Below are 22,393 nucleotides of genomic sequence, written 5' to 3'. Positions count from 1 at the left end.
GTTAGGGAGAGTGGGCTGGTGGATTACTTTGGGAGTTAGGGGGGAGTGGGCTGGTGGATTACTTTGGGAGTCTGCTGGTGGATTACTTTGGGCTCGACCCTTTCAAGGCGGTGGTGGAGTCCGTGGGACCCCGCCGACGAGAAGAAGAGCCATGTGTCTGCCGTGCCTCCTCGCCCAGGTGAGTGCTCCGGGACAAACACGGGAAACCTTCTTAGAGGTTTCATTTGGGGATGGGGGGTTAGATAAATATATAAATGTGTTGTTAAACCCCGCCACCACCCGACACAGCCAACTGGTAAGGGTTGTCACGTAAACAGAGCGTGGCTAATTCGTCACTAGTACAGCACACCGGTGTAGTGTATAGTGTATAGTAGTGTAGTGTATTGTGTATAGTAGTGTAGTGTGTATAGTAGTGTATAGTGTAGTGTGTAGTAGTGTAGTGTAGTGTATAGTAGTGTAGTGTATAGTAGTGTAGTGTGTATAGTAGTGTATAGTGTAGTGTATAATAGTGTAGTAGTGTAGTGTATTGTGTATAGTAGTGCAGTGTGTAGTAGTGTAGTGTATTATGTATAGTGTAGTGTATAGTAGTGTATAGTAGTGTATTGTGTATAGTTGTGTATAGTGTAGTGCATAGTAGTGTATAGTGTAGTGTATAGTAGTGTATTGTGTATAGTTGTGTATAGTGTAGTATATAGTGGAGTACTGTATACTAGTACAGCACACCAGTGTAGTGTATAATGTAGTGTATAATAGTGTAGTGTGTAGTAGTGTATTGTGTATAGTAGTATACTAGTACAGCACACCGGTGTGTTGGAGAGCCAAGCCACAACATTTACAATCTTGAGTACGACGTTTCGCCAGTAATTACAACCAGCTTCATCAGGCGACAGCCAGATTTGTGGAGAAGTCCACCTGGTTTCTGTCCATGCGTGGAGGCGTAGATGTGTTGACCACGCTTTGTGGTTTTAACGACACATACATGTACACGATCTAACCCAAAAACCTCTCATCATGGATGATATTAGTCGCGAAATCCTCCTGTGTTAATTAAACTGACGGTGTCGCATGTTTCACCCTAATGAGTCCGTGCGTGGCTGATGCACAAGTGATGTGAGGTTTGTGTTTGGTGTTTGATCATCTTAACATCTATTTTATTGCCAAAAAAGGCACGTACCGAGTTCGTTTTTTGAAGTGTAATTATGTACAAGTCGTAACTAATGATGGCAATACACGGCCCTCCTCGGCATATCCACTGCTGGATGGCGAGGAAGAGGAAGATGCCCCCCCCTCCCCATGCTTCACCACGCCGGCAGCATAGATGCGGGAGCATAGGAGTAGAGTACAACACTGCACTCTCCTCGCTGCAGTGCTGTCTTAATGCACACCTCACACCTTCACCTGATTATCACACACCTTACGAGTACACCGTGTGCACATTTCACATGTGTGCATGCACATTTCACATGTGTGCATGCGCTAACTTATACCAACATTGCATGAGATCACGAATGATTGTTGTTACCCGTCTCCCATTGCACAAGGGGGGGGCCTGTGTGTGGTGGTCTGGCGTGTGATTTAAAGGGCTGTAGGTGTTTGTGCACGGATAGAAATCGTACTCTACGTGTATCGATAAAGTACTGTACTCTGCAAATGTCTGTACAAGTGGCAGTGACTGTCATTGTTGTAATGCGATCTGGGGATTGTGAAAGACTGTAAGTAGAGAGTCATTGTCAATGTCCTCCTTAGGCAGGTGGTGGTGGTGTGTACAGGGTGGTCCAGTTGTCTTGTGACCCCCCCCCCACCCACCCCCAATTTAATTGGCTCCTAACATTGTTTTTCCTTCGGCATATTAATTAATGTTTTAAATAAACCTTACTTGAAATTGTTTTGAGAATTAAGTGGGGAAGGTGGGGCCACAAGACATCTGGACCAGCCTGTACAGTTCGGTATTGTACGTCAGCATCACCCAACAATTGGATACAGTATCTGCCTTTGGGCATTCTGTACCATAATAACACACCACTACTACTACTGCCACCTTTAGTTAATCATTCATACCATACGTCAGCCTCCCAAGCAAGTATGAACACATTGTTTGGTTGATGCTGCTGCTGCTGCGTTGGCACTGGGTGATGCACAATTAACAACAACAAAACCAACTCAATACATTTGTCCACAGCAACAGTGGCCTTTAATAAGTTGTATGTGCCATGAAGAAGGGCTTGTTGCCCCGAAACGTCGCCCATTATACATTCGTACCCTTTGAAGGCCACAGTGTTCTTGACGAATGCGAGTTATTTTTTCTCTTCCAAGTGTAATCGGTCATCAAATGCCACGATGTGTGTGTGTTTGTGTGACAATGTGTGTGCGTTTGTGTGACGACAGCATGCCAAGCAAGCATGTGGGTGCGGTGGAAGAGTTGAGTCATCTTGCATCGAGTGGGCCCCATGACTTCATTCATAGCCGTCAACCCCTGAGCAATGCCCTCCTGACCTTATTATAGACCGATTCAGACCGTATTGGTCACCCCGTGCCCCTTAGAAGTCTCAACGTTCATCCTACAAAGTCCCATCACAAGGGAGAAACACAAACAGACAAAGAAATAAAATTTGCCCGTATTGAAACGGCTGTATGCCGTATGGACCCGAAAACTCTATTTCCCTGTACAACAACACGGGCTAAACCGTGTGGGTTGACACGATAAGAGTTTTTTTTGGGTTAGATCGCGTAAATATATAAATGTGTCGTTAAAACCCGCCACCACCCGACACAGACAACTAGTAAGGGTTGTCACGTAAACAGAACGTGCCCAATTCGTCACTAGTACAGCACACCGGTGTAGTCTAGTGTATAGTGTAGTGTATAGTGTAGTGCATTGTTTATAGTAGTGTATAGTGTAGTGTATAGTGGAGTGTAGTGTATAGTGGAGTATACTAGTACAGCACACCGGTGTGTTAGAGAGCCAAGCCACAACATTTACAATCCGAGTACGACGTTTCGCCAGTAATTACAACTAGCTTCATCAGGCGACAGCCAGATATGTGGAGACGTCAACTGGTTTCGTTCCTTATATTTATAGTTAGACTTCTCCACAAATCTGGCTGTCGCCTGATGAAGCTAGTTGTAATTACTGGCGAAACGTCGTACTCAGATTGTAAATGTTGTGGCTTGGCTCTCCAACACACCGGTGTGCTGTACTAGTATACTCCACTATACACTACACTATACACTACTATACACAATACACTACACACTACACTATTATACACTACACTATACACTACACTACACCGGTGTGCTGTACTAGTATACTCCATTCTACACTAAACTATACACTACACCGGTGTGCTGTACTAGTGACGAATTGGCCACGTTCTGTTTACGTGACAACCCTCACAAGTTGGCTGTGTCGGGTGGTGGCGGGTTTAACGACACATTTACGCGATCCAACCCAAAAAAAACCTCTATCATGGATGATATTGGTTGCGAAAGCCTACGTGTTAAACTGTGTTGACACGGTATGTGACTTTGTGTTGCCATGCGGTTCAACCACAGCCACCCACACCCCTCTTGAGCCCAGTCTCTGCAACATTGCCTCCCAACGTGCTCGCCGAGATATTGCGCAACCTGCCACTAAGTGATGTGCTCGACCAAGCAGATGTGCCCCCCCCCCCCTTCCAGCCTCTTCCAGCGTAGTTGGATTACGATCAACAATCCTATTTACCTTACACGGAAAAAGTGACATCCTTAAGAAGAGCACGGCGGTTCCGTGTGGGGTGGTGTTGGGAGGGCGACTTGGTGCAGCTTGGCAGAAGCGGTAATAAGCCGAGGATAAGTCGGGAACAGATCGAGGCTTTGGTGGCATCACAGGAGCAACAGAGGATACACATTGGGGTTGTATGCCCCCAACCCCTTCCCACCAATTCAACAAAAGCCATTGCTGTCAACCCATACGGTTTATCCGTATTCTTGTACAGGGAAATTCGAGTTTTCAGATCCATACGGCGTACAACCGTTTCAACACGGGCAACAACGAAACCATTGTTTGATTGTGTTTCTCTCCTGTGATGGGATTTTGTAGGATGAACTTTGAGATTTACAAGGGCACGGGGTGACCAATAAGGTCTGAATTGGTTTGTAATAAGGTAGCCACTGATAAGGGGTTGACAGGTATGAACAGCCATCCACTTTGTTTTCTATTTTTGAAATAACCAAGTCCTGCTTTTTTGCTCTAGGAAGGAAAAAAAATAATCCGTAGATACTCTTTGTTTTTTTTCGGTAAAGTCAAGTACATAAAAAATAAAATAAATTAATGAAATTAAATAAATCATGACGTTTCGGAAGCACCTACGTGACTTTACCGAAAAAAACAAAGAGTATGGATCCTTGCAGTCACGAAAACTTCAAATCTAGAAATAATCCATAGAGGTTGTATAATGATTTTAAGTATGAAGTTGTCACACCCATCCAACTACGGTATGTATGTTGAACTTATTTCGCACCCTACGTAGCCAACCGTGATAATCGGAGGTGTTAAAGCAGTTTGTGATCATTTTTTAAAAATAGATCAGGTGTAGGGGGAACTGCAACGGATTTATTTACACTGTCGTAATTATTAATTGAATCGCACAGAGTGCATACAATCCACTTGTACCTGACCCTGGATAGGCCAGAGAACAGAAGCCAATTAACAATCAAATGTCACCACAATTATATCTATTTTGAATCGGGTAATACGGCACAGTATTGTAGTAGAGCATGCAGTAGCTATGTACCTAGCGTGCATTAAACATATAATTTCCTAGAACAGGGGTCGGCAACCTACGGCTCCGGAGCCGCATGCGGCTCTTTACGGGCTGCTTCTTGACGATGAGTACGTACTCAGATGCATTGCGGCTCTTGAAACACTGAATTTTGTACCGAATTGGAAAGAAATGGCTCTTCTTGTTATTTTGGTTGCCGACCCCTGGCCTAGAACCTTGAGTACATTAAAGCTTAGTACTGTAGTCGTGTATAACAGGTTTGATAAATAGTTAAACAAATATTTTTTTGAGACAACTAGAATGAACATCAATATATGCACACCTATTTAAGGTGGACTGTGATGAAGATTACATAGCAAAACAACTTTTGTCTGTCTGGATAGATGGGGCTGAATGGGCGTGGCACAGGCTAGAGAAGAGATAGACTGAAGTGGTACATAAGGATGTGGAGATGATTGGACTTCCTGATGACTGGTACCAGCAGTGTCAAGATTGGCCTCTGTGGAAGGAAGTTCGTGAAGGATGCTGCTGGGGAGTTAGAGGCAGTCACCCTCCAGCAACGATGGTCACAGAGATGACTCAGTCGGTCAACCCCCTAACACCTGGATCTATTCTTTGACCTCCTACCAGCAGGCCTTCGACACTTCATGTGGCCTCAAAGTGCACCTAGCATGGCACAAGCACCATGGTGACTTCACTGGCACTTAGTGGTAAACGGTTGTTCTTGTTGTTTGAATGTCTCCGTGTGTGTGTGTCTCCATGTGTTTCTGTTTGTGTGTGCCCATCTCCGTGTGCGTGTCTCTGCGTGTCTCTGCATGTCTGTGTGTGTCTCCATGTCTGTGAGTTGAGGGCTGGGAGTGGGGGCTGACGGCTGTCTGCCATACTTCTTTATGCATGACCAATGCAGAGGGGATGGCGAGAGGTGGGGGTGGAGGCTTTTGACATTTCTTCCCATAATTCTGAAAATACCGCTCGGCACACCTGGGACTGCCATGGCACACTAGCTGTGAAGCACAGAACTGTGGACTGACTCCTACTGTAATAATGCAGACATGTGTCACCACTGCTTAGGGTTGATCAACTAAGATTAGTGCCACCCAATGCTGGTTTGAGCAAATAGGCATGTTGTTCTTGTAATGCAATGTATTATGACAGTCATTACAAAAATTCTAAATTCATACATGGTGACCTCCCAATTGTCTTGATGCGAGGGAGAAGTTATGACAGATCCTACTTTCCAAGCCCATCTGAAAATAATTCCTGATTGATTCTTCCTATTCTAATGTATGTGGAAATAGCTGGAGTTTCTCCAGATCAATTGGGAGCATGGATAATAGCAGTTGTGGGTTATAGGTCCCCAGGTAAAAGGAATTGATTTATACCTAGCCTTTTGCCCGTCCAAGGACGGGTGTATTTCAGTAAATTGGAAACTTGCAAGCAAAAAGCAGACCGCGACGTGATGTTCATTGCATCAATTCGCGTGCAATTTGTAAGACTTATTTCATTTAAAAGTTATAATCCCTTGTTCATCATGATGTCCTTTTTACGTATCAACAGCGTTACGGAGATCGCGTGACGTGAGGGTTCTGCCTTTGTAGTGAGGGTTGTGAGTTGACGCCGAGGAGGGGCGAGGAGGCGCCTCACCCCACCATGTGGAGTGACGTCACCTGCTCATGATTATTAATGAGGGGGGCTGGTCGACGTGGAGTGACGTCACGCGCTGGACACACAGACATTCTTGGCTCATTATAGAAGTAAAACTAGCTGTACTACCTGGCTTCGCCCGGGACTTGGATCCACCACGCCCGGCCACCTTTGTCTCCCCAGTGGCGATGTTCACACCACAGCAGTTACTCGTTTTGAGGCTGAGTCGACCTAGGGGAGGCCCAGGACCGGTTCAAATAATCGTCACCGGTGGTGGCTGTGAGCGGGAATCGAACTCGTGTCACCGGGTTCATAGCGCAGTGCGCTACCCGCTACACTACAATGCGTTACGCTTCCACGTGCGCGGGTCACGTGACAGATTTGACGTCACAGCTCAATTGCCTTGCAAAAAATATATGCATTATTGAGCCCGACCCCCCCCCCCCCCCAAAAAAAAAATATATTTTCATAATTTTTGCACGGTGTCCAGTCTGGAAAGTACCCACATGGCAAATTTCAAGTTTATTGCATGTCGGGAAGTACGCTAAACATGTTGAACAGACACACATATTCACAACTTTGCCTTTTATATATATGGAGATTGAGGTCATGTATGTATGTTGAACTTCTTTTGCACTGTACGTAGCCCACCGTGCTAATCGGAGGTGCGATGTACTTCATTTCTGTAAAAATGTTTTTAGTAAATAGGTCTAATAATTTTGTTCTTATCACACGTATATGAATGATCATGATCGTGGATGATGATAACCAACTCCTTTTTCAACGTTATTTTTGTGCCTGCTTGGTGTCATGTACTTATGCTAACTCGTGTTATTGTACATCTTCCTGCCCTTCATTCGTATTGGCGTGCAGGTGGCATGTTGCTTCGGATCGACCGCCTGCTCGCTATGCTGCGCATGCTGCCCCACCATCAAGGAGTCGACGGGCTCGCGCATCATGTACACATTCTACCACATCTTGGGCACCATCGTCTGCTGTCTCATGCTGGCCCCAACCATCTCCGAGTCGCTGAAAAACAATGTGCGTTCGGCGCTTTGACTTTTCGGTCACTGGCGTGTAAAGTTACGTTATATCCTGCGGTAAAATTTAAATATGTAAAGGTCCCACCCTGCAATTTCTTGTTTATGCCACTGCTGGTGGAAGGGCCTCCACTAGAGGGAGCTCGAGAGAGCCTCTCTATAGGACCTACTCTTCCACACCAACCAGAGGTCTTCGAAGAAGTGGGAGTGCCCACACTTTACCCCACCACACGCGACCTGCAGTTCGACTAGCTGTGGTGAATCCAAATATATTGCTGGATGGACAAAGGCGGATGGAGAAATTTAAGAAACGCGGCCATTGTTTCAACTGCCACGCCAGGGGATTAAGTGCAAGTTTAGTGTGATAACCATTACATTACAGCAACATCCAATGCTCTATAGCACTTAATTTGATTTTGGACTTAAGAGTTGGTCATTTTAACAGTTTTTTTGATGGATTGAAAATGTGGTACAATGTACTTCAGTGGTGACACTCATTTCCCCTTTGTAGAACTTTCACCTGTTTATTTACATTTTTTAAAATTATTAATACAGTGCTTGCATACGATAATATAACTAATATTTGGAAAATTCTAAACTCTACATATGTCCTTATTTCATCAATAATTTATTTTGCAAGTATTTTCCATGTGAAGACAAATGGTGTTGTAGTCATAGGCACCTATTTGAAAGTCTTGTTATATATTATAAAACCCATAAAGTAAGATATCTGTTGGAGGGACTGAACTGGAAAATAGCACAATATGTATACATAGTACTGCTATTGAAGTAGATCAGACTCAAATTGATTAGGTTGAGAGGCTCATGATGGAGAAGATTTATATTAGTGCACAAAGAAACATGGATAGCCATGTGCTTGAAATAACACGGAGAAATAGGAACGTGAAACTTGCCCTCTGACATCCACCGGTGAGACATCAATCAATTCAGCTCATGTGCAGGTGCTTAGGTGGTTTATTGTATCGCAGGATCGTGAGAGATGGCAACAGCTTGGGGGGGGGGGTCCTTCAGCAGTGGATTTTGTCATATCTAATGATAACTATGAATGCCTGTTGATGACTAAAACATGGTTCCTTTTTAAATCCTTTATATTAAGTTCACTTGCTTGCGCACTTACGACCGTGCAAATCTTTCGGTCGTTTTTTAACCCACTTCCCGTGATCCAATCGAGCTGATATTTTGCACACAGACTCGTTGTGCGTGACAATTTATTTTCGTGAAATTTTTTTTCCTAAATTTTCTACATTTTAGGAATTTTTTTTTATATTGAATTACCAATTGCTTAATGGTGGCAGGCAATCATCTGACCCATAGGTGGCAGCCATCTCAAGCCAGAGGACGAGAGGACTCTAGCCGCCACGCATATAAAGGATTTATAGTGAAAAGCTTTGTTTTACGGGTTATTTTTTACTTTGCACATGGCTGTATTAAAGCTGCTCAAGCAGAAGAGCCTGCCTCATTTATAGAACCAAGTGGCACGCACAACTCTCTTTGAACTGGCTAGGATTATTTCACTGTGTAAGCCAGGCTCTATGATATATACTGTATTCATGAGTGTGAATAAGTGCACCACACATTTCGTCCTTCATTCTGTATATCTCCCTTTATTTCCAAAAGGTGCCCTTTTACTCGGACTTCTGCAACGCCATCCAGGCCGGCGTGGACTGTGAGAAGCTGGTTGGCTACTCGGCGGTGTACAAAGTCTGCTTTGGGATGTCGGCCTTCTTCTTCCTTTTCGCCATCATTCTCATCAACGTGAAGACGAGCAAAGACTGCCGCTCCTACATACACAACGGGTTTGTGCTTGTGTGACCATTAATGATTGTTAACAAATTAATGATAATTTTCTGTTCATACAAATTCATAATACTGTATAAGGTGTTTTTTTTAAATCATGAACCAGTTTGCCCATATGTGTTTTAGGTATTTTGTCACTGTTGCATGTAATTATTTTTCTTGTACTGTATATGTGCTTTGCTATTAGCCTTTTCTTCTGTAGTGCTTGTATTTTTTGCACTTTCCCAGTTTCCCATGCAAATAAAATACATATGTAATTGAACTCTTCTACGGTTAATGATCTGCGGTATAGGTAGCGTTTTAGTCATTGCTTAAAAAGTTACATGCAGCTAGGAAATGCATCCAATATGTTCAACCATGTTTATTGCTGAACACTGGTACATGCAGCGCTCCACATGGAGTACACGATAGCACTGCATCTAATTAATAATCAACATTGAATGCAAACCACATGGAGTGAAACTTGGCCAATACAGGATGCCGACAGCGGTGTGTGGTCACCAGAGTAATACTACTGCACGTGGAACTGGGGCATGCACATGTGCTGCCAGGTTTTTTTTCTTGCCCCGTTATGAACCCTGAAATAAGTTGCTTACGAGAGTAAATGTAGCTGATCTTGATGACCAGCCTTGCATATGGTGTACACCTGAGTCTGATGCAGTAGTGACCAGTGATCATCATTAGAATTAGACTGGTAATTGGCATTCTAAAATCCCTTAATAAGCTGCAGAATACCAGATATTTTAAGCACCCAGTGCATAATACCTGCTATGACACGTGGATAATAAACATGGACACTGAACATTTTAATGGAACAAAGACCTGAAAAGTGTGTAATTAGCATGGAAATGTACATGCTTGGGAGCTAGACTGAGACGGAAAGATGAACACATTGATGAGAGAACATACACCATTATATTTATATTGACTTAAGAAAAGTAAACGAGCTTGGGTAGCACACGTCACGAAAATGTATTATTTAAAAATACCTTTTTAAAATGCAGTGAATTGTGGGCATTATATTACTACTTGAACACATTTGCAGGTCATTCATGTGAATTCTGACAACCAAACTGCTTTTCTTTGGTAAAAATGTAGGTGACTCATTTAAGCCACAACAGTGTGTCTGTTTTGTTATTAACCGACTCTTGCATTGCCAGCCAAGCGGGAGTAACTTTATTGCAGCTGGTGTAGAACATAATATCAACGTTACTGTGAAAATATACTGACCATTGACATGTGTAGTGAGTCACTGAGAGACACTAATAGTAGGAGGCACTCTATTTATTATAGCCTTCACAGGTACAAGGAGTAACTACACTATGGTCAGGACAGCTAACAGGCTACCTGACTAACAATGCCGAGGAGGTGAAGACGGTCAAGACTCCAGCAGCACGACGGTTCTTGCTCAGGGATCCCCCTTTTTAAATCCTTTATATTAAGTTCACTTGCTTGCTTGCTTACGACCGTGCAAACCTTTCGGTCGTTTTTTAACCCACTTCCCTTGATCCAATCGAGCTGACATTTTGCACACAGACTCGTTGTGCGAGACAATTAATGTTCGTGAAATTTTTTTCCAAAATGTTACACTGTTTAGGGAAAACAAATTAAATATTTAATTACCAATTGTTTAATACTGCAGACAATCATCTGACCCATAGGTGGCAGCCATCTCAAGCCAGAGGACGAGAGGACTCTAGCCGCCACGCATATAAAGGATTTAGAGTGAAAAACTTTGTTTTTACGGGTTATACTTATATCCACCCAGCGTGGCCTCGCTCCGGCTTCGGCCATGCCCCCCTTCTAGAACCTACTAGAAGGTTCCTGGGCTTTACCTCACGTGCCCCCTCTGTCACCTTTGCCCCACATCCCTTTCTCCGGCTTATCACGTGACCTGCTGGCAGACAGGGCTACTACAACAGCAGATCCCCTTCTCTGCCAGCAACCAGCGCAACACGCCATAGTGATTAATTCCATGTCACTACACATGTATAAAGTGAAAAGTATACAGAAGGCTAATAATATACGAGACATTATTCAGTTTGAACAGAGAAAACAAATTGTCATGTATTTGGGAGCTATGCTTTTTTGTTGTGGTTGAAAAAAGAGTTGACATGAATGAGAACATGAATTTACAAGTGTTGTAACTGGTATTTTCAACAGCATATGTGAGTAAAAATTATTGTGTATTGCCTGTACAGTAATTAATTAACATGGATAAACGCGTGTCCTTTTCCTAGGTTTTGGTTTTTGAAGTTCCTCATGCTGGCAGGATTTTGTGCAGGGGCATTCTTTATTCCAGATCAGAACACCTTTCTAAAAGGTAAGGAGAAAATCGCACCCCAAAATGAGGTTGAATCAGCAGCAAGCACCACACTTAATTTCCTGTATTAGTTTCCTCAGCAACGATTGTTGCGTGAAGTAGTTGAATTGAAGAACATAATTAATAAGCAGACTAAACGTGTTCACATTTTCGTTTATTTCACAACTCCACGAATTATTCATTCGCAGTGGTGTAATTGTACTATTGGGCCTATAGATGGCAGTGTTGTAACAAAGAAAACTGATTTCATTGCAGAATGCATTTACACGTGGTTTGCGACTGTACGTCGTGCAGGAATAACTTTAATTTGACATGTAACTATTCATTCCACCATAGCAATTGAAACAAACAAAAAATCCGAATGTTATCCCATTTGCACTATAAGCGTCACCTTATACAGCCAAACAAATGTAAACTTGCCGAGCAGTGCATTGCCACATGTTCAAGAACGGTCCAGTGAAACGAGATATCACAGAACTCCTTCTGAAATCACTTAATCTCATCATTAGCCTCAATGTATAGTATATAATTCGTAATTTGCATATAATCGGCATAAAGCGTATATGTTCAATAGTTAAAATGTATTATTCAATCCAGGTATTATAAGCGTAAGAGTGAATGGATTCATTGTTACCTGTTTACTGATGATGGATATATGCTACTGGAGACTGAAAATACAATTTTTTTTCATTTGAAAAGATTCTAGTTCTGTAACTAAAGTAGAGTGATTCGAATTGGTGTTCCTTAAATTATTAGCGTTTTCTGCCAATAACTTGGTACTGTACAGTTTAAGGTACATTTACCATATACACATTGATAGAAAGTTTTACAATCATTGTCTTTTGCTCGTAATGTGTCGAATCTTGCATTTACTTTACATGCGGAATTATAGTGTTGTTTTTTTACAGTACTGTACACATTTGTTGGGCGTAGCGATGGTGGCATCGGGCGGCACACTGACCTATGAACCTGCCGAGCTTAGTTCAATACCCAGCCATCGCAAGCATCACCTACGAATGATATCTGAATCTGGTCTTGGGCACGACCTGCCCCCCGTCTCCCCCCCCACCCTATACCACATCTTAACCAACTGGCACTGAGCAGTGTGGTGAAGTATGGTTAAACAACCACCAACATTGTGGGGAGGCTTTCCTCCAGCATCGGATTGACAAAAGGCTGTAATGCATGAGTCGTCGTTGTCTTATACTACCAATGCAGTGTACATCAAATTAAAAGCTGGTTTATTTGTTGTGTGTTGACAGTGTGGCAGTATATTGGGATGGTTGGAGGTTTCCTGTTCATCCTCATTCAGCTCATTCTTCTCATCGAGTTTGCTCACTCCTGGAACAAAAACTGGTGAGTAATTTTCGACGGCAATAATGTAACTTTCAAAAAACACGCACAAAAATGGTATGGTGAATATATTTTCAAGACCTGTCTTTATTATTTCCATGTACATCTATTCATCGGAATAAACAATGTAAAGATACACTGTTACTCACTGAGAAAGTGACAGCAAGATGGAACTAGTTCATCAAAACCGATATCCAACAACAAAATCGGACAGAAGCTTTAATAGATATAACCCGTGTTTGTCGGAGACAACATTCCAAACCGGTATCCAAGCTGGGGCTTGAAAATCTGGTATTCTGCAGCTTAGCAAGGCATTTGAGAATGCCAATGTTAGGTGTGGCCAATGTAATAATACCAAGCTACTTGTAAAATGTGACCAGGAAAATAACATTTAATCCGTCAGCCAATGTGCCTTGCAGATTAATGGAAGGCCAGGTTCCTGTATTTAAACCTTAGACTGGATTAAACTAAACTGGGTCTTCAGTAATATAGCACAAAAGCCTCTTTGAAGTGTAAACTATGCATTTTGCAGTAGCTCATCTGTGTGACAGACCCTGACAACAGCGCTGGGCTATCCGATAGTATTGGGTTAACCACGCCACTCGATACCATTGACACTTGGTGAAGTACAAAATTGGTTCAAGGTTGCCTCGCTTGATGTGAAATGGTGTGTGACCTGTGTAAGATCGAGTGTGGATGATACTCTGATATGAAATGAGAACTGGGTTCGTGATTGAGCCTCTGCGGGTCATTTCCAGTGACTCTCGTCACCTCTTTTTTTCATTACTTACTCAATTTAGACATTACCGCTGACACGAGACATTTATAAATAAACGGAACACTTGTCGCTGTCACACTGCTGATTTGTTTCTTGTCCAACTAAAAAAGCGACTGAACTCTTAATTAGCGGCGTACGCCCCAAGTTGAAGGTAAAGGTACAGGGCCCACCTGGTCTAAATTACAGTTCCTGCCACACAAGTCCGTCACTAAACTAGAAATTTAGGTTCCGGTTCGGGCGCACAGGCTCAGTGCTCGCACCCCTGCACGGTGCCTTTCCTCTGCACACGCCTGGCCTTCCTGATGACCGCACGTTCCGAGAATTATTCCCTAATGGTTTTTTTTGTTAATGGGCTCTCCACAGTGAGATACTTGCTCGCGCTTACTGGTCCAGAGGTTACGTGGCTCTGTTTGGAGTCTGGGGTTCATAAGTGTGACTCTGCTCGCTGTGATAATGCATTCCAGGCATTGGATCACACAACGTAGAGAGTGCCTTGTGCTTTCTCTCATGAGCCGTCCGCGCTCCTTACAAGAGCAGGCCTTTGTTAGTGAAGGTGCTGTCCACATTGACCAAGTGGAATAAAAACAACGAATAAACTGGCCTCTTTATAAAGAACACCAGAACACACTACGACGTTATTAAAGTTAATAAAATGAAACTGCACGACCCTCTGGACTGCATTTATGTGATGAGAAAGCATATGGGCTAAAATAACAGACACGTAATTGGTAATGAGATCAATTGTGATATCTCAGCTGTGCATGCACCAAAGCCACCTGGTTAAAGCAATTGAAACCGGTTGGTAAATAAACAAATTAGCTATAAAGATGCTTTAAATATTTTTCTGGTGCTTTATGTCTTGAGTGCTTACATTTCTCCGTAATTCATCGGAATAATTCCAGTGTTCTTTCTGGGATTATAGATGCCGCAGCATGGAGGTGTTACCTTTTCATTATAGTTTATTTAAGTATTAAGGGTTCTTTGTAATTTATGGCTCTTGAAGGTGCTTCCAACATGCACCTGCAGTAAACTGTGCCCCTGCTGTTTAACGGTAGTCAATGTCTTTACATTTAAATAAATGTGGTGATATAAATACTATTCATGTCTAAATAGATAATTTAAAGATAAAGGCCACCTGCTTTAGGCCATGTGTGGAGCCAAACTTGCCACTACCCTTAGTCCTATGGAGCTGCTGTTAAATTCACTTCCATAGACCCCTGGCATCAATATCTGTTTCCTCCTGAAATCGTGCTCCCCTTTTGTTGCCTGCTGTTCCATTACAATGCCATATTCCATCCCGAGTCTATTTATTTTTCTTTAGAGTGATTGTGATATTCCGCTAGTGTAATCTGATCGATTATATTTCCTGCCTTATTTCTTGAAATGTTTGTAAGGTGTGGACCATTGTAGGCTTAACACCGAATGATTGTACAGTATTTGCACGGTGTGTTTTGATTTTCAAAGCATACTGGTTCTTAAATAGTATATGTATTTTTTAGTCATCCGGGAATGTGCAAAACACAAAAGGGTTTGAGTCTAGATGACAGAAAAATGTACAGTAAGAAGTACATTACCATCATTATTGACAGCATGGAGGTGTTTTAAGGAATGATACAAGCTATGGATTTTCCAAACATACTGCCAGCTTGGCTCCACCTTCGTGTACAAATCTGCTTTAGGCTTGCTAAAGAAGGGGGCCGAAATCTGCCTTAATCGGCAGAAGGCACTCTGTGAAGTGTTCTAAACCATAATCCTGCAAAACAAAGTTCCTGCTTAAAATGCAGGGGGCAAAGGTCACTTCTAATAGCCCTCCAAAATCTGTCTTCTATTAGCATGCAAACGTGAGCTTAAAATATATTTTGTCTCGCGTGATTGCAATAATGCCATTAGTCTATGTTGGGGTGCTTGTTTAGAGACATTTGACTGCTTCATCTCCAACAAAAGGAAGATCTTTGTGTACTGTCATAATGCGTGGGGAAAATTACAGTTGTGGCTTCACTTGCATTGTTTTTCAGTGGCCTCTGAAAAATACTTGAAAAATATTTAACTCTTCCCTCTAAATATGCAGATAGAGGATGAATTCTGTTCTGCATTTTGTCCAACATACAATGCTTAGACTTTTTAAAATGCATGCCAAGCTGGGAAGCGGTATCTTCAAAGCCAACCTCCATTATTCCAAAAATTAACACAAGGCATATGGTCAGGTACTTTTAATCACATTAACAGTAAAAACATACATGTATTCAGTAATAAACAAAATAGGCATTGAGGTTCCCAGAGAATGGCAGTCTAGAAATGGATTAATTAATCTATCTGTGCAGTGCTTTGAGTGTGACAGCCTTAATGCGTGTGTGTGGGTCTTCTCCAGTCAACTCCAGTTTCCACCCACATGCCAAAAACACCCATTAATGGAATTGGCTGAACATCTCAATGGTAAAGTGAAAATGTTCTCTGAAATTCAAAGAAAAGTATTATTTCCTTCGCTGAAAATATAGTTACTGTGCTTTAAACAAAACAAGATGGTAAACAAAAAAAAGAAAAAATATCCAGTCAAAAGTGTTTTATGATGCCAAAAATGTGCCTGCGCAACCCACAATGTTGTTTGTGATACCATCTCAGGGTTGTGCATTTATCAGTACAGATCACCATCAGCCCATAAGGCATTGCACTGAAGCATTGGCTCAGCAAATAGGGAAATTTTCAAAAAGCACTCCTACAAATCCACAGAATATTAGCTTTAGCACTGCCAAAACGTGCTGCTTTGTTGTGTTGATTGTGGGTTTTTATTTTAAACATTGCTAAAAAATAAATCTCAATTATATACGTGACCAACTGTGGAACGTAGGCTTGCCGCGTGAGAAAGGCCACCCTGTACTTTAAAAAATATTTGTGGTTTATGAACTAAGGCCAAGAAATTAGTCTGTCATTTCAGATTTTTTTTTCTCCACACCGTCACTGCATCACAGGCGCCATGCCACACACAGGCGCCTCTCGCCGCCGTAGGTGGGCTCGAGGGCAAGCAGCCCTGTCGTGAGCAACTCCGCTGCCTGACAATGAGGGCACCCGGTTACATTCATGCTGTCTAATCCCCATCGCAGTCAGTTGTAGGTGTGATTGTTCGAGTTGTTACGATACTATTTTAATTGGAAACACAACCCATGTTGGCCGCTTCGAAACGGATCACCAGCAATCCTGAACGTGACCTTATGTCTGCTCGCATTCACCCACCGCAGAGCTGACTTTCCCTTTACAGATTCCTCAGGAGAATCGGTAGAGGAGGCTGCATTCACACGGGAACTGACAGCGGAGTTTTCTGCACTCCTGTCAGTGCCGTGCACAGGAATGTCTGGTGTTTGACCTGCGATGTTCTAATGCACGATTTTATTTATTTAAATTGAGCATTATGATCATGGTACTTTGTACCGTTTTGGTATTATGTTACCAAACGTGTAACAATGCTAGCTTGTCAAATGTCGTGGGTTCAAATACATCGCCAAATTGCTATGTGTGATGCAGTCTCTCCATTCTCAAACATGTGTCAGCTGGTACCGATTGTGGAAATTAAGTTTTTCTATGGCAAAAACTAGTCTCTCCACAGAACAATTTCTGTTGACTTCATGCCAAGTGTGTACTACTTAGAGGGCTTTCCACCAAATGTTGCTTACAATTAGGTACTGCTTCATTGAGGAAAACATGGTACTGCTTTATCAGACCTAATATATTTAATCACGTTTACGAAATTGTACAACTCTACATCAACGTAGAAGGGAAGAAATAAAATAATAAAAATCAAACATTTATTATGTTTTATTTTTATTATTTTATTTGTTCCCTTCTACGTGACTTTACCAAAAGAACCAAGAAGATGAATCCCTGCAGTCCGCAAAGCTTTAAATCGAAATGAATGAATGGAATTTTTAGTTCAGGAGTAGGATTTGACTGTCGTGTGACCAAAGTTCTGCTTTTCTTTGCTGCCCTCCCCACCATATTACAAAATGTCCAGACCTGTGATGAAGTTGTGGCCGAAACGTCGTGATAATTTTATTTTATTATGTTTTATTTGTATTATTTTATTATTTCCCTTCTACGTGACTTCACCGAAAGAACCAAGAAGATTAATCCCTGCAGTCACGAAAGCTTTAAATCGAAAAATGTTACCCACCTTCACAATGGCAAATGTCATTTGGCATTATGTCGGCAGTAAGCTTTCATCCCTGTCTTTGTTGCTAATCCTGCAATTACAATATCCCAAAATAACAGAAGGATGATGAGCCAGGTAATGCTGCAATTGACTTGTCAAATTAAAGGCTATACAGAGGTATATATTTATTTGAATAAAATGTCTTGCTACCATGACCAAGAAGTGATGGAATGCTTCCATTTGTAGTTGATCGCGTTTTACTGGTGTGGCTGATCACATTTTACCAGTGGTGATAATTTGGGCAGTGGCTGCTTATGCCATGTACATTATCTGAGGCCATGCATTTTACTCTTCAACAGCAGGATCCATTGTTTGGTACCCAGAACTAAGTCCACCTGATCCATTCATTCAGTACCTCCCGTCATTAGCTGGAGGATGGTAAGTTCTGCTAATCACTTTAGAGAATATGCTTTCCCAAGTCACTTATACGCTGCGTTCACGTCCCACCAGTCTTGTTCTCGCACATGATGTAACCATTCCGTTTTTGTCCAACTTCAGCTCTGTTTAACTTCAGCCACACCTTTAAATATAATCGATGTCAGTATGGTCCATGGAGTTTTATTTATTTTTATCTTGAAAAACCACATCCCTCTACCCGTTGCTACGGATATTTAATTGACCACAATAGGTATCGAAGAGCCAAGCTCATCCGGATCTCTCTTCTTGGTGTTTATTTGAGAGCCTTACTTTGTGCAATGAAGTTGCTAAAACTCTTTAGGTAGTTTAACATGCTTTGGATTAAATAAGGTTTATTTTACGTGCAAAAAGTATACTGACATTTTTGATGCGAAGAGACCAATGTGGGAAGGAGGCATTACGTCTGCTCGTGTATATTATTACATTTATTGTCCACATGGACTGCGCAATGATTATCGCATGTTATTGATTCTTCAGCTCACGAAATATGCATCAAATCGTATTTTTAAGATGTTATGTGTTTTATCATTCATGTAGCATGGATTGAGTTCACGTGACCCGTTAATCCACTGGAGGCTATGACATTAATTCAAATTTTCTAATGAATCGCGACCTTAAATAACAACGTTTCAACGAATTTTCCGGGGGGACGGTTGGCTACGTACAGTGCGAAAGAAGTTCAACATACATACTTACCTGGTTTTAGTACATTGTATTTTGATATACATGTAAAAATCAATTTGTAACTAAATCTCTTATCGTGGCCAGTGAGGGTCCTCTACTTTATTCAATCTTTGTAAATGTATAGAAGTTGTGAACTAGCTTTATACCAAAATAACATGTTTGCATGCATGCGGGAATCATAGACACATCTGCAGCAAAAATGGAAATACAACATTTCCTAAACAAATAATACAATTCAGCGCAGTCAATGGGACATCTGCTCCAGGTGACAGTGTTTCATGTCAAATGCGACTAGCTGAGATTCAAGAAATTCTGGCACATTATTGTCATTCCAGTAAGAACATGCTTATGTATGCATGAATAAAAAATAATTATGAATGTAAATGTCACTGCTTGAATGTGCAATTTTGAACATGAATTACGTTTTGTATTTGTTGTCAGTTTTAAACCAGTAACAAATTCCATAATCCTATAGGACGGAATACTAAATTCCATAGTCTAGCCACTCTTGACTTTCCAAAATTGTTGTCGACCAGCCACTACTCATTGTGATCCCATTAGGATTATGTTTGGAGTGACTGTTGACTAGGACCCTTTCAATACCTGAGGAGGATGAGCTTGCTGCTATAATGGTTTCACTCTACCAGCCATGATAATAATAATACTCTTGCAGTAATTTCAGTGATACTGGGAGATGATCACACCCCGGGCTCCATTTCACCTTGCACAAATGTCATAAGCAAGCTACTCTGCATGGTGCCAGGGTCTTCCTGGACCTAATTCACATATATATCCTTTACAGAAACAGATCTCCTGCGAGTCAAGAATCTCCTTTTACAACTAGCATATTACTGTCTTGACATCATCTCTTGGTGATCCCAATCCAGGAGTAAAAAAATATCCACATTTCTATGGCATAGGCAATTCTCTCATGTGTGTACATGTGCCTATGTAACATACAGAACTGTGTACTAAACAAGTCTGGTTGTTAGATGCGCTTTTGACGTTGTACCATGATGTCCGACGTTTTGCCCCACGTGCTCGGAGCAATTCAATTCCTGAAGGAGCTCTCGGCACGTTGAGCGAAATGGGGGACGATTGTGCTGAACAACACGCAGTGCAACTCGAAAACACAATGGCGAAAACCCATCGAGTAAAACAAAAAGCCTGTTTCTGCAGGTCTTATTTTTAACAATAATAGTGGGGTGCCTTTTACAGGAAAATGCACACAGTATGGTTGCACTTTGTGGTTTGGTGGGGAGACTGAGTGGCTTGGTGAGGTTGACTTTGGGTGGTGGGTTTTGTGGCTTGCCTGTCTGGCTTGCAATGTGGCGAGGCTGTTCAGTTGAGTGCAGCAGTAGGTTAGTGAGATGGTTTTTTATAATTTCTTAGAGGACCATTGCCAGACTCACTAGGCAGTCTGCTATTGATGGCCCAATGCCTTGACACCATCCGGGTTACACTAGACTGTATTTGAAACATAACGTATAATTGTTCATCGCCATTGGCAGCATGTATTTTATGATTTTTTTTTAAAATATATAATCGGCCATTCTAGATGAGCACCGCATTTGTTTGCTTCAAAATGTTCTTATAGTATATATTTTTTCTATACATCTTTAAAATGTTGAACGTCACATTTACACGTTCTACCCCATCCTTCTACTTCACTTTGTGTGATTACATAACAGAAATTTTAAATTAATACCGACGTTTTTTAAAAGTAATAATGCTCTGACACATTTGAAACCAATCCAAAAGGAGATGTTTGCCACAAGTAAATTACAGCAATAAAAAACACACAAGTTTGATGTATGCAGTCACCTTGCTTTTAGCAACATTTGCACAATGCTATGTGGACATTTTATTTACATATCTTGTTATTTTATGTTTCGGTTAGCAACATTGAGTCTACTAATTGTGTATTACTTGTACTAACTAATCTGTGCTTGTGTACCAACATGTTGCAATCACTTGTAATGAAGTGACATACTTTGCTGCAATTTTGTTTGATCTCTGCCCTGTGAGGGCCTCTTTGAGGTCCGTCCAGGATTAATAAAAATGCTGTTGTGCCTGCTCATGTGCATAGCCAACCAATAATTTCCCATCGGTGGAAATTAGCCAAAATGTACAGTGATTGAGGTTTACTGTTCACAGAAAACAAATGCAATTGAGAGATGTTTTACTTTCAAAAGTAAGTGGGCTTGACCAGGCCGTATCGCAACAAGTAATCATAACCAATGAACTAGACTGGAGATTCAATGACAGCCAAATGATGGAGACATTTAATCGGCTCAGGCACAGTACTGAGAGAGATGGTGACGACGTGGAAAGGCCTTCATTCAGCAGTGCATACATTTATGGTTGATGAGGGGCAACATTTGGCTACATGATGTTTTGAATGAATACATATACACATTTAGATTTTTAGTGAATGAAATGTTCATGTTCGTCGTTTCACAAGGTGCAGAGGACACCCTTCTGAAACTTCCTCAGTCTGCTGAGCATTGCATCATGTCAAAATGGCTCCAGACGGTGTCACCACAGAAATTATTTTGGAATAAAACACATCCTTATTAACCAACATGGGCTAATCATAATCAGACAATATCAATCCACTGCTGGATTAAGGCCTCGCCATGCTGTTGCCATTTATCATGGTCCTAAATTGTACCTTTTCATAATGTACTATAATATATTTTTGTGAGCAATTATTTGTAATTTGAGCTCATCAACTCCCAATACCAGAGTACCTTTTGTTGAACCAGATTTCAGCCCAGCAGTGCTGCTCAGTACTTGGAAAGGCATTGGCCTTCTGAGGGATCCAAGCCAAATTACTTTATGTCTACTATATTATACAACATAAATATGAATAGATACTACACATGCGGTTATGTAATGGATTCCACAAGCCAGTGTATTGTTCCTGCATTCTTTGTAGTTTGTGTTGAAAGGATCAGCAAAGCTCAGAACAAGTTGCCTGTAACCAGTATGGTGGCAGAGGCAGTGGTGACATGTGCTTAAATGCAGTGTTTGTAGATTGCATTCCGACTCTGGCACGAATAGCAGTGCAGTGTTTACTGCTGTCCATCCAAACACGGGCGACACAACATTGGTAGCCAAAGTGTTTAGGCATTTTTTTAAAGCCCTGTTTTGATTTTCTTTGGATAGAAGCCCAAATTAACTTGAGACTGGTAGCTTGAGTCATAAAATGTATAGAACACACCAGATGGCTTGATTGGCTTTGTTTTGTGTTATCAGTAAAGGTTAAACCTCTAAGAGAGGAATAGATAACATCCCAGTAGTACTATAGGCTTTTTATGTTGGCACAGAGCTTTAAAAAGTCACTCACAAATGATCCATTGTGGCCTT

At 41.7% G+C, this 22,393-nt stretch overlaps 1 protein-coding gene across 2 annotated transcripts in view; it reads left to right on the top strand.

The window, feature by feature from the left end:
• The window catches only part of LOC133346572 (serine incorporator 5-like), a 55,825-nt gene continuing 33,432 nt past the window's right edge, over positions 1 to 22,393 (top strand). The window contains exons 1-5 of one of the 2 annotated variants that reach the window (XM_061558230.1): positions 1 to 178; positions 7,281 to 7,448; positions 9,086 to 9,264; positions 11,506 to 11,588; positions 12,851 to 12,944. In XM_061558230.1, coding sequence (XP_061414214.1) covers positions 152 to 178; positions 7,281 to 7,448; positions 9,086 to 9,264; positions 11,506 to 11,588; positions 12,851 to 12,944 — 551 coding nt within the window. In that variant the 5' untranslated portion in view covers positions 1 to 151. The remainder of the gene's footprint in view (positions 179 to 7,280; positions 7,449 to 9,085; positions 9,265 to 11,505; positions 11,589 to 12,850; positions 12,945 to 22,393) is intronic. The other variant, XM_061558231.1, reaches the window with a different exon arrangement.

The sequence above is a fragment of the Lethenteron reissneri genome, chromosome 24 (assembly GCF_015708825.2).
Source record: "Lethenteron reissneri isolate LAM-NWPU_2019-01 chromosome 24, ASM1570882v1, whole genome shotgun sequence".
Lineage (NCBI taxonomy): Eukaryota > Metazoa > Chordata > Hyperoartia > Petromyzontiformes > Petromyzontidae > Lethenteron > Lethenteron reissneri.
The sequence above is the reverse complement of the archived record's forward strand: the minus strand, read 5'-3'. Positions and strand labels throughout refer to the sequence as shown.